This window comes from Danio rerio, chromosome 5 (assembly GCF_052040795.2).
Source record: "Danio rerio strain M-AB ecotype USA chromosome 5, GRCz13ab, whole genome shotgun sequence".
Taxonomy (NCBI): domain Eukaryota; kingdom Metazoa; phylum Chordata; class Actinopteri; order Cypriniformes; family Danionidae; genus Danio; species Danio rerio.
The window spans coordinates 77,821,965-77,835,000 of NC_141025.1; the positions used below are offsets into that span (position 1 = coordinate 77,821,965).

At 40.0% G+C, this 13,036-nt stretch overlaps 1 protein-coding gene across 1 annotated transcript in view; it reads left to right on the plus strand.

Moving 5' to 3' along the window:
* pappaa (pregnancy-associated plasma protein A, pappalysin 1a) overlaps positions 1 to 13,036 on the plus strand; it is a 174,558-nt gene that overhangs the window by 137,001 nt on the left and 24,521 nt on the right. Inside the window, 2 exon segments of the mRNA NM_001278805.1 lie at positions 1,164 to 1,311; positions 3,412 to 3,527. Of these exon segments, the coding sequence (NP_001265734.1) occupies positions 1,164 to 1,311; positions 3,412 to 3,527 (264 nt within the window).

Consider the following 13,036-nt stretch of genomic DNA (forward strand, 5'->3'; position numbering starts at 1 on the left):
GCCTGTCATACTTAGCATAGCAAAGGCAGTTGACGTTCCGCCACAAGATGGCGACAGAGACCGCATAATAAGTCTTTAGGGGAGAAAAACTCAGCATAAATTTCAAACTACAGCTGATCAAATAATCATTAAACATGTAATTGACAATCTAAGTCGATTTATCTTTTTGGTTTGTTGTAGTTCTGCATTTATACCATAGTAATCTGCTAGTGTTTGCTTCGCTTTAGCTTTTTAGGGGTTAATTATTGTGATCTCCCAATTGCAATTCTGGGAAATCTCTGTAGACTGATGGCATTTCATGCTGTTCAGCCTTATAATCTTAAAATATCAGCAAAATCAGCTGTTTTGTCTTTACTTTAGACATTAGGCTAGAGAATCATTCAAATTCAATAGATTTACCAAAGTCAAAACTAGAGCTAATTAAGCAAATAACAAATCGTGGACCAAAAAAAAAAAAAAAGAAAAGTGCATCAAAATTAATGTTAGGGAAATATATATGTATATTTTTAATAAAGATGAAAATCAAGAGAAACATGAAAAAAATATCAAATTAAGTTGACATTTTGTAGTTTGTCATTTTTTATTTGCATTTATATTCTAATCTATAAAAACAAAAATGTAATTTAATTTAATTACATAAAAATTAATAAATAAAGTAAATAAATAAATAGATAAACAAATAAATAAATAAATAAATAAATAATAAATAAATAAATAAATAAATAAATAATAAAATAAAATTAATAATAATAATTTAAAATTTTTTATAAATCTAAAAAAATCTAAAAAATAAATAAATGAATAAAATAAATCATAAAAATAAGTAAAAAAATAAAAACATAATAAATAAATAATGTTTATTGGCTGCTTATTGACTAAATAAATAAATAAATAAATGAATGAATGAATGAATGAATGAATGAATGAATGAATGAAAGAATGAATGAATGAATGAATGAATGAATGAATGAATGAATGAATGAATGAATGAATGAATAAATAAATAAATAAATAAATGCATTTCTCAGTAAATACAGACATATATTCATTTGTAAAGGGGGGTGTTTTTTATATAGGGGGGATTTATTTATGCTGTGTACCACTGTATATACAGCATATGTGATGTGTGTGCGTGTGTGTGTGTGTTTGTGTGTCTCTCTCAGGGTGCGGGCTCTAATGTGATCCGCTGCAGAAAAGACGGCAACTGGACCGGAAGTTTCCGCCTGTGTCCTCAGCTGAAGGGCCAGTGCTCTCTACCTCAAAACCTGCATCCCAGCATCCGCATCAGCTGCAAGAAGGGACACGGCATAGGTGCAAACTCTCACCTCAAACATATGCTAAAATAAACAGCGAATTAACAAATTGAGTTGAACGTTACTGAGTTTAAACAAGCAAATCACATTTAGGAATGTTTAACTTAAATTGTTTGTTTAAATTCAGCCCATGTGTATTGTACTGAATAACAGTAATCTCCACTGCACTGCTGAGGAAAGAGAACCAAGTTTAAAGTCATCAGGATTTGTCTTATTATCATTTTTAAAAATGAAATTAATACTTTTATTTAAGAAGGACAAATTAAATCGATTAAAAGCAGCAGTATAGACATGTATAATATTACAAAAAGATTTATATACATTCATTCTCTTGTCGGCTTAGTCCCTTTATTAATCTGAGGTCGCCACAGCGGAATGAACCGTCAACTTATCTAGCAAGTTTTTACACAGTGGATGCCCTTCCAGCCGCAACCCATCACTGGGAAACACATCCACACACTCATTCACACACACACTCATACACTATGGACAATTTAACCTACCCAGTTCACCTGTACCGCATGTCTTTGGACTGTGGGGGAAACCGGAGCACCCGGAGAAAACCCACGCGAAGGCAGGGAGAACATGCAAACTCCACACAGAAACGCCAACTGAGCAGAGGTTCGAACCAGCGACCCAGCGACCTTCTTGCTGTAAGGCAACAGCACTACCTACTGCGCCACTGCCTTGCCCAAGATTTATATTAAAATTTATATAAAATCTGAACCTTTCATTCGTCAACACATCCTGAAAGAAATAGACTGCAGTTTACACCAAAACATGAATCAGCACAAGTGTTTTTAGCATTGTGGTATTGACGTAGTGTTCATTAATGTTTGTTTTTATGGCAAAATGTGACCTGAGATTCACCCACAGTTACCTTAGAAGTAATCAGCAATAATTAGAGACATTGGTAACAATTTAGTTTGTCACAATTCACGGTATTAACAAACCATTAACTAACACAACTAGTTTAATAAACTACTCATTAGCAGTTTATTAATAGTTAGTAAGGTAGTAGTTGGGTTTAGGCATTGGATAAGATTAGGGATAAAGAATAAGATCATATAACTGCAAATATCTTTACATATGAAAAAAAAATGTAAATATTAAGGATATATATAGGATATAATAAGAATAAATATAGAATATAAATATAAAGGATTAAAATATTACAAAACATTATTTTCTAGCCTACATAAATATGAAAAATCACTGCTTTTATGTCTTCTTCATCTCGGGAGGCTTTTTCAGTTCATTCATAACAATTTGCTTTTGTATAATGTTATTATTATCAGCAGTATTATTTATTATATCCATATTTATATTTGTTTTACTAAAAACAAGCTTAGATTTGTCCACCTGTCAGGTTTTAGACCATATGGGGCACAGCATGTGTGTTTGGATATAACTCTGGTTTTTGAGCACACTTCATTATTATTGTTCATTTATTCGTTTGCTGGAAAATATAACTGAATTTAGAAATAGTTTTGACACAAATATTTGCGCTTAACAAACTAAATTAATTATTTATAGACTAATTAATGTCTGTGCGTAAAGGTTTCCCTATCCACGAGAGCGAAAGTGAAAGTAGATCTCTCATTCTTGCGCGGTAGATGCTCTGTTTAACTGTTTTCTGTTAAAAAACTGTTAACTTTTAAATGTTTGCTTGTGAAATGCTCAGTTTTTCCACTTACACTTACTTTACGTCATGCAAATAGCAAATGCACTTATGGCGCGACGCAGCTGGCTCTTAAAGGGAATGGGAGATGAGACTCTGATTGGTTTAATCTCAAAACACACCTATAACTCATTAAGAAAATAAACTCAACCCTTTTAGACCACATGCCACGGCGCAAAGTGGATTTTCCCGTCTTTAAATTAGCAAATATGGATTCTGACACGCCCTGAATGCGTTTGCGCCCTGCGCTTTCCGTTTTTGCGCATGGACCGTCAAAATAGAGCCCAAAGTGTTACCAATCTCATTTCTATGATGTCTGATTTGATGTCATGATTACAAAAGTCTCATGAACATCCCCTTCAAATAAAGTGTCCCCGATTCTTCAGAGTTTTTACATCTGTGTGTTTGTTTTCTCAGGAGAGGAGTGCGAGTTGTCCTGCAGGGACAGCAATAATGATGTGGTCATTCTGCCGGGTAACATGACCACCAGCAGCATCATGAGGCATCACTGGATGAACCCGCCCAAAGTCAAGGTTTGTGTTTTCAGCCTCAATAAAAGTGTGCATGTGTAATATGTGCCTTCTTTAATGATCCAAACAAAGGCTTCTGTTCGCAAAACAAAACCGAGCCCTCCTAAATAAGCCCTAACTTGGTAAGGTACACCTCTAATTGCAACTGAGTGCAGATAAACTTGTAATTAAAATGCAAAACGACCTTACCTTTAATAGCAAAAATCAAAAATGATTCCTTCCAGCCAAAAATTGAAGTAAGCAGGTGGGCGGGTCAATCGATTCAATTGGCTAGGTTTGGGGAAGGAAGGAGGGTGGGTCAGTCGATTGGTCAATCATTCAGTCGTTCGACAGCGGCCTCTGGTGGGTTTACGCAAGAACAGCGCGGACGTAAACGGCGCTAGCAAGAGACATTTGAGATGCAAAAACGAAAACTGCAAAAATACATACCTGCGGGGACGTATTTCACGTTCTCCAGAAATGTCCACGGGACTACGTTTTCAAGACGAGGCTGGGTTGGATTTGTATGCAATTTACTTACAAAATATAGTTAAATAAAAGGGTTTTATCACCACCTGTTGGTTTGGCATGCCCATAACATGCATTACAGTGGTGTTTCCTATTTTTTAATTTTTTAATTTTTTTTTAATTGATTATAAAAAAATATCCTTGTACATATGGCAAGACAATATAGTCACTCTCTCATGCATAAATGGCTATTATAACTGTGCTTGTTTCCGCCATTGATATAAGACAACAGAATGTTGCACACCACCATCCTGATAACGTTTTAGTCTTTCAGCGCTATAGTTGGGACCCTTGTCATTAAATCGGCACCGGTTGCCATATCCCCAGTGTGACTGAAAGTCTGAGGTGACGCTCCACAGACAGCACATATTGGATTGTGCCTGATGATGCATCAGTATCATTCCTCAATGTCTGCCCGCGACACTTTAGGGTCAGCGAGAGCCATCGTCTGTGAGGAATTCACCTCCAAAATGCTCTTTGAAGACATCCAAAGAGAAGAAAATAGATTTTCAGACAGCTATAATGAAGAAAATGTCAATTTTATTAACCAATTGTTAAGAGTTAACAACAGGTAAAGGTCTGTTTACATACATAATGATACCATAAATACATTTCTGGAGATCATGAATTATGTAGCTAGAAGTATGTATGGTTGCATTTCGTCTTTAAAATGAATGCTACGGGGTGGTATGATGTCGTTCCTTTTCACGCTAGCAGCTGACTGCTTACCTCCGTATGGACAGCTTTACTGATGTTACTAGATTGTACAGTAGCTCGCCATGTAACACACTTGAGCTGTAGTCAAAACACGACCTCCTTTTTTCCTCTCGTGTCTCCGCTCAGCGAACACATGCAGCGTTTGTGTTCAACTTTGCATTGAATGTCGCAGTCGTCCAATTACTGTTCATTAGCCGCAGGCTCAGGCATGCATGGCTTTCCCAATTACCTGGCAATGACCAAACAGGCTATGATTACAGTAATCTCTGAACTCATCTGAACCGCAGCCGCGCAGAGGCCAAGTCATAAAAGTTAAACAGCCATCTGCAATCACTATAATTTCAGCAATGACCCTATTACTGACATTAGCAGAAGGCTTTACCAGTCAGAAATGTTGTGATGCTTTAGCAGTGGCTGTTGGGTTTGAGTACAGGTGTTATAATAGCAGGCTGTTTTAAGCAGGAATACAATCTTCTATCTGTGCTCAATCCATCTAAATGCTGGAAAACTCCATTTCTGCTGACACATTCGGATGGTCGGGTCAGAATTTGGCGTCAACAACATGAAAGCATGGATCCATCCTGCCTTGTATCAGCGGTTCAGGCTGGTGGTGCTGGTGTAATGGTGTGGGGGAGATTTTCTTGACACACTTTGGGCTCATTAGTACCAATTGAGCATCGTGTCAACACCACAGCCTACCTGAGTATTGTTGCTGACCATGTCCCTCCCTTTATGACCATCTTCTGATGGCTACTTCCAGCAGGATAATGCGCTAGGCATGGGACGTTAACCGTTTTCAAGGTATATCGCGGTTTGTGTATAATACCATTTGTGTAACAATACCGTTTCTAAGGTGTGCGTATGATTTTCTGATTTACTTTTTATTTTTTTTTGTTTTTTTAGGACAACAGTATTTCCAGCAGAAAAAAAAAATATCTTAAGATGACGTTTTAAATTGTAAAAAAAAAATCTGTTTTTGAAATAAATGAAGACAGCAGAGGCAAAGAGCTTAGAATGACAAAGAGGCGACACTCAATAGAGCGTTCCATTGCAACAGCAGCGCCCAGCAACAGCCCCAGATTCCGCCATTTTGGAGTGAAAGCCATCGGCTGTCCATTGGATCTTATTGCTGTTTCGATGGCAAGCAGCTGCTTTGTTATTTATTTATTTTTTATTTAAAAAGCGCATTAAAGCTGAGATACAACCTGAAAGACGACAATACAACACTTATTATCACAATCATCAGCACTTTTATTAGTTTATTTTACAGACTTATAATATGCTGTTGTTCTATTGGAGTTTTCATTCCAAATGGCTGCTGCGCCATCTAGTGGCTGTTTCCCATATTGCACTAGAGTGTCGCCTCTTGTTGATTCAATGCCCTTTGGCAGAAGTCAGTAACTCATTTGAATGATTTAGCCTGACATATTTACTGTTCCAAAATATTTTAAATGTTTTTTTCAGAATAAAATAAAATAAAATATAAGAATGTTTTTGGGTTTACCCAGTCATAAAAAAATATATATCTATATTTTAGAGCCGTAATCACATTACCGCAAAACCGTGAAACTGTGATATTTTTATCCAAGGTTATCATACCGTCAGAATAATATACTGGCCCTGCTGAAAAATCCAGCTTAACCCAGCCTAGGCTGGTTGGCTGGTTTTAGCTGGTTGACCAGCCTGGTTTTAGAGGGGTTTTGGCCATTCCCAGGCTGGTTTCCAGCTATTTCCAGCCTGGTCTTAGCTGGTCAGGCTGGAAAATGACCAGCTAAATCCAGCTAAAACCAGCTTGACCAGCCTGGTTTAAGCTGGACATAGCTGGTTTTGGCTGGGCTCCCAGCCTGGCTAGGCTGGTCAAGCTGGTTTTAGCTGGTTATCTCCCAGCCTGACCAGCTAAGACCAGGCTGGAAATGGCTGGAAACCAGCCTGGAAATGGCCAAAACCCCTCTAAAACCAGCAAACCAGCCTAGGCTGGTTTAAGCTGTATGCCTGTAACGCGCCATGTCGTAAAGCACGAATCATCTCTGGTTTCTTGAACATGACAATGAGTTCACTGTACTCAAATGGCCTCCACAGTCACTAGCTCTCAATCCAATAGAGCTCCTTTGGGATGTGGTGGAACAGGAGATTCACATCATTGATGTGCAGCCGACAAATCTGCAGCAACTGTGTGATGCTATCATGTCAATGTGGAGCAAAATCTCTGAGGAATATTTCCAGTACCTTGTTAAATCTCTGCCTTAAAGGATTAAGGTAGTTACGAGGGCAAAAGGGGGTCCAACCCGGTACTAGTAAGGTGTACCTAATAAAGTGGCCAGCTAGTTTATGTTTATCATATAAAGAGTTACAGTCCAACCCGGTACTAGTAAGGTGTACCTAATAAAGTGGCCAGCTAGTTTATGTTTATCATATAAAGAGTTACAGTCCAACCCGGTACTAGTAAGGTGTACCTAATAAAGTGGCCAGCTAGTGTATGTTTATCATATAAAGAGTTACAGTATGTCGAGTAACAGTATGTTACAGTATGTTACTCAACAGTATGTTACAGTATGTTACTCATGTCGACAAGCTGTGTCTTTTATATAAAAATATGAATTAAATATGATTAGCTTGTGTGTCATTTGGGTTATGAGTCAAAAACGAGCAACAGAGTTCTGACTTCTGCATGAACTTCTCCTATATAATGGGGAACTTTGGCATTGATCTCAGATGCTTGAAAGTTTGAAACAAACTCGGCGTGGTCAAATCGAGCGCCGTCCCCATCCACGCCTGTTGTGTTTAGATGGGCATTTGTGTCAAGTCAGGCGGTTTTCGGCAGAGAAATGAAACAACACGTTTCTGATTGATTCGTGTAATTGATATGATCATCCCGGGGTGGTAATTCGAGTCTGGAGACAGAGTGTGAGGGAAAGAGGAGGCCGAATCGATGCGGCTGAAATGTTCCAGGGGGGTTGGTTGAGGTCGGATCAATAACTGTTCTCTCAGCACCAGCCGCCCAGTGTCAATCGATGCTGTTTGAATTCCACAGCACCTGTTCCCTTCAGGTTTGCCACACAAGGGCACCATCCGTCCCGCAACTCCTGGACCCATGGCTGCACTTATCGACACCCGGGCTAATGCTAATGTTCACGATGTGTTTGTTGGCCAGAGCTGCGACAATGTCCAATAAATCCATGCTGTCTGAGATGGAAAAGCAAGCTAGCGATTCCACTGAGCATTGGTGACCGTACGAATCCTTATGCTTTTTGCTGAGTCAGTGAATCAGTTATTGTGATGAATCAATCATGCTAACATTCATGATGTACTTCTTTCATTAGCTTTTCCTGGGCTAATGCTAATGTTCACGTTGTGCTTGTTTTAGTAGCTTTACCTGGCCTAATGCTAATGTTCATGATGTGCTTGTTTTTTTTTTAGCTTTACCTGGGCTAAAGCTAATGTTCACAATGTGCTTATTTCATTAGCTTTACCTGGGCTAATGCTAATGTTCACGTTGTGCTTGTTTTATTATCTTTACCTGGGCTATGCTAATGTTTACGATGTGCTTGTTTTATTAGCTTTACCTGGGCTAATGCTAATGTTCATGATGTACTCGTTTTATTAGCATTAACTGGGCTAATGTTAACGTTCACGATGTGCTTGTTTTATTAGCATTAACTGGGCTAATGTTAACGATCATGATTTGCTTGTTTTATTAGCTTTACTGGGCTAATGCTAATGTTCACAATGTGCTTCTTTTATTAGCTTTACCTGGGCTAATGCTACTGTTCACAATATGTTTGTTTATCAGCTTTACCTTGGCTATTGCTAATCTTCACGATGTGCTTCTTTCATTACCTTTACCTGGGCTAATGCTAATGTTCACGATGTGCTTGTTTTTTTAGCTTTACCTGAGCTAATGCTAATGTTCACAATGTGCTTCTTTCATTAGCTTTATGTGATTTAATGCTAATGTTCATGATATGCTTGTTTTATTAGCTTTACCTGTGCTAATGCTAATACTTATGTTCAAAATGTATTTGTTTTATTAGCGTTTTCTGCACTAATGCTAATGTTCACAATGTGCTTCTTTTATTAGCTTTGCCTGGGTTAATGCTAATGTTCACAATGTGCTTGTTTTATTAGCTTTACCTGGTTTATGTTAAAGTTCACAATGCGCTTGTTTTATTAGCTTTACCTGGGCCAATGCTAATGTTCATGATGTGCTTGTTTTATTAGCTTTACCTGAGCCAATGCTAATGTTCATGAAATGCTTCTTTTATTAGCTTTACATAGGCTAATGCTAATGTTCACAATGTGCTTGTTTTATTAGCTTTAACTGGGCTAATGCTAATGTTCCCTATCCAATTGTTTTATTAGCTTTACATGTGCTAATGCTAATGTTCATGATATGCTTCTTTTATTAGCTTTACATAGGCTAATGCTAATGTTCACAATGTGCTTGTTTTATTAGCTTCACCAGGGCTAATGTTAATGTTCACTATTTGCTTGTTTCATTAGCTTTATCTGGGCTAATTAATGTTCACTGTGTGTTTGTTTTATTAGCTTTACCTGAGCTAACGTTAATCTCCACAATTAGTTCTATTACCTTTACCTGGGTCAGTTTAAAATATTGGTGACCGTACAAATCCTCATTCCCCCTGTGTTTGTGGTATGTTTTGTGCTGAGTCAGCGAATTAGTTATCATGACGAATCGGCCCTCGAGAGCGATTCGTTTCAGGTTTCACTGCTGACCTACTAAGAAGCTCCTCTTATTTTCCCACTTATTAGCTTCCCTGAGTTCAGCAGCATCTACTGTGCACATTGCTGGTGCATTAGAGCAGACCTTTTACGTGATCTGCAGAGTCCATTGTTCATGCCGGGTCGGCTGAGGGGAGTACTAATATTAACCCCTAATTAATAAACCAAACCTTTATTAAAAGAGCTTAATGTGATCCGTGGGAGAACAGAGCATGGCCATCTAATTTGATATAGGCTTATTTCAGACGATGATGGCATGCTTTATTGGCGTGAGGTCACTAACAGCACATGATGGACTGATAAAGACTGATATGTGTGGAACTGGAGGGTGTTTGGGGTTGTTAGCTGAAAGATTGTAGGTTCAGGTTTGTTTAAGGGAGGGGTCACCAATCTCGATCCTGGAGGGCCGGTGTCCCTGCAGGGTTTAGCTCCAACTTGCTTCAACACACCTGCCTGGATGTTTCAAGTATACCAAGTAAGAGCTTGATTAGCTTGTTCAGGTGTGTTTGATTAGCGCTGGAGCTAAAATCTGCAAGACACCGGCCCTCCAGGAACAAGTTTGGTTATCACTGGTTCAAGGGTTGATCCATCAAATTGACCCTCGAGTATCCGTGGCACTGACTATGCTGTTTTGAAAGACATATCTGAAGTAAAGTTGTGTTTTTGCCAACCGAAAGTTATGATTTAATAGCAGGAAGTTGCTAGGCAACAGAGGCACGCATATTTAAGCTGTAATGAGTCGTAAATCAGATCTTTACCGAATAACAAGCTTGCTGTTGGACGGATGTTGGAGTTGTTGTGCGCGGCATGCTAGAGTATTGCTGCCAGGCCACATCCGGTGCGATCTAGACAGTGAAGAGCGGGGGGTGGGGGGTTAATGAGGGCAGACACGCGGTGGCAGGCAAGACTGACCGTCAGACCACCGGGAAATGTCCCGATGCTCCCTATGGCTAGTCCGCCCCTGTATACATATATATTTTTAGTGTTGGCCTAAGTTGAGAGAGAGACTTATGAAGTTAGAAAGAAGGAGGCAGAGAACCGATGAACTTTTAAACAATTATTAATGAGCAAATAAAACAAACGGAAACAAACTGAAAGTGAAAGTAAAACAATATGTACGGATCCGGTCCTCTCTCGTCCAGCACTGGCTTCTCACCTCCTTTTAGCCTCCAGGGCTCCTCCGTGAGACTCGAGGCAGGTGACGCGTTCAGGTGTCCCTGATTATCAAACTCACGCCACCCGCCTGGCATGCCCTCACGGCTCTCGCCACATACCCCATTACCCCTCGCAGGCCGCAAGCACCCTCGGTTCAGGACCAAACCTGAGAATAATAGGGCCAATAGAAAGTAGCTGGATAGCTGAGGAGAGACTGAAGAGCGACAGAGAGAGGGGAGAGAGGGGGAAAAAATTGAGGTTTGGTTCTCCAGACACACTGCAACTAATGCCTAGTTCACACTAAAGGATTTTAAGCCTGATTTGAGCCCGATTGGGAAGTTAACGAGCTCGCCGACAGATCAGGCTGTGATCGGGAAGAAATCTGCGGGTGCTCGGCGCTCGCCGCTCTTTATGTGTGAACTACTGAACAACGCATCAACGAGGCTCGCTGACGCGTCGCCGACACCTCGCAGACGGAAATCCAATATTCAGCATGCTAAATATTCCAGAGCAGTCGGCCGACTCAACCCCACGTGTGGTCAGATGTAGTGACGAGCTGCAGCCAATGAGAGAGCAGATCAGCATGAGCCGCGTGCCTGTGTGTTCAGGAGCTCAGCAGAAACATCTCTGATTGGTCAGAATGGGCATCGGTGCACTCGCTTCATTCTGCGTTAGCACAGACATGAGAGGAGGATATATTAACGGTGGAACTAGAATTCTGCAACTATTAGAATTACCATACTGCTCATTCTGACGGTTCTTATATAAAACGCCATATTGTCACAACATATTTACATTCAAAGCTATTATTGAGATGATAAAATTAAGCTTTGAATGTCTGGCATCATATTTAATGACACCATTACCCTAAAAATATCATCTTTTTTTTTAGTAATGCAGCCTATAAATATGTAGTTAAGATACTAAAACACTTAAAGGCTTGGCTTTCATTTTCACTTTCAAACAGGAGCTATTTCACAGCACAGAATATGCTGTTTTTAAAGATATCTAAAGTAAATTGATGTTTTTGCCATCAGAAAGTTTTGTTTATGTTAGCAGGAAGTTGCTAGGCAAGAAAATGCACACATACTTAAAGTCACAGTGAAAAGTATCAGACATGCATGCAGTCATTTTGACCAATATGGTAATTTAAGGCAGAAATGATCAGTTCTTTACTGTTTTGTAATAAAAAAATAACAATGTCAGAAAGAAATACACTGATGGTTAGAAAACGGCAGGGTGTTATAAATAAGTTAGTTTTATTTCAAATAGTTATAAAATTACAAACATTAAAAACTCTCTGTGTATCTCTCCACTGGAACCTGCAGATGAGTGATTAATCCTCTGATAAATCCGCTGATTTGACGATGTTTTTAAATGCTTTCTCCAAAGCATGAAACGCTGTCAGTGATGTCATCAGCACACAAGCAGCCAATAGTGTTCAGCTTTTTCTGACGACTCCTCCCTCAACATTTCATTGGCTGTGGTTTGGTAGCTTGAATGAGCTGATGGGGAATGAGTTGTTGTCAGATCATGTAGTGTGTGACCCCCTCTTGTGGATCGTTCACGGAGTATTGCGTAGTGTGAACGCCACAGAGATTAAAAGACACAAAGTCAGGTCATGTAGTGTGAACGGCACAGCGATCTGCTGATGTTTAAAATCCTGTAGTGTGAACTAGGCTTAAGTCCTCAACCAGCTGAGAGATCGGATGACGTGCTGGGAGTCCTGTGGAGGAATCTATCCAACTGTTCGTCTTCTGGTGTCCGGCAGCGGTTCTCCTGGCTGGCAGCATTTCTGGTCCCCTGCTCAGCTCCCGCTTCGGTGGATGGATGCAGGCTTCGTCATCATGGAGGACAGCGGTGACTCACCCGGGCTATCTTAGATGGCTCCCTTCAGCTCTTTCCCTTCTGGTGGCGAGCCCCACGTCCCCTGCTCCTCCCCATGCTGGAAGACGGCAGCAGGCAGATCACCTCCTCGCCAGCTTCAGGCCATCCCGGCACTCTTTGCAGATGATTGGGTTTCTCCCCCACTCGAGTTAACTCTCCAACACTCGCCCTCCATCTCAGTAGCGAGGGCAGCGGACAACGTGTCCGTCCTTCTCCCGGATTTCGGCACCACTGTAATGAAGTTAGGAAGAAGGAGGCAGAGAACTGATAAACTTTTAAATAATTTTTAATGAGCAAATAAAGCAAACGGACATTGACATGATGGCATCACGCAGTTGCTGCAGATTTGTCAGCTGCACATTCATGATGCCAATATCCTGTTCCACCACAGCCCAAAGGTGCTCTATTGGATTGAGCTCTGCTGACTGTGAGGGCCATTTGAGTACAGTGAACTCATTGTCATGTTTAAGAAATCAGTCTGAGATGATTCATGCTTTATGACATGG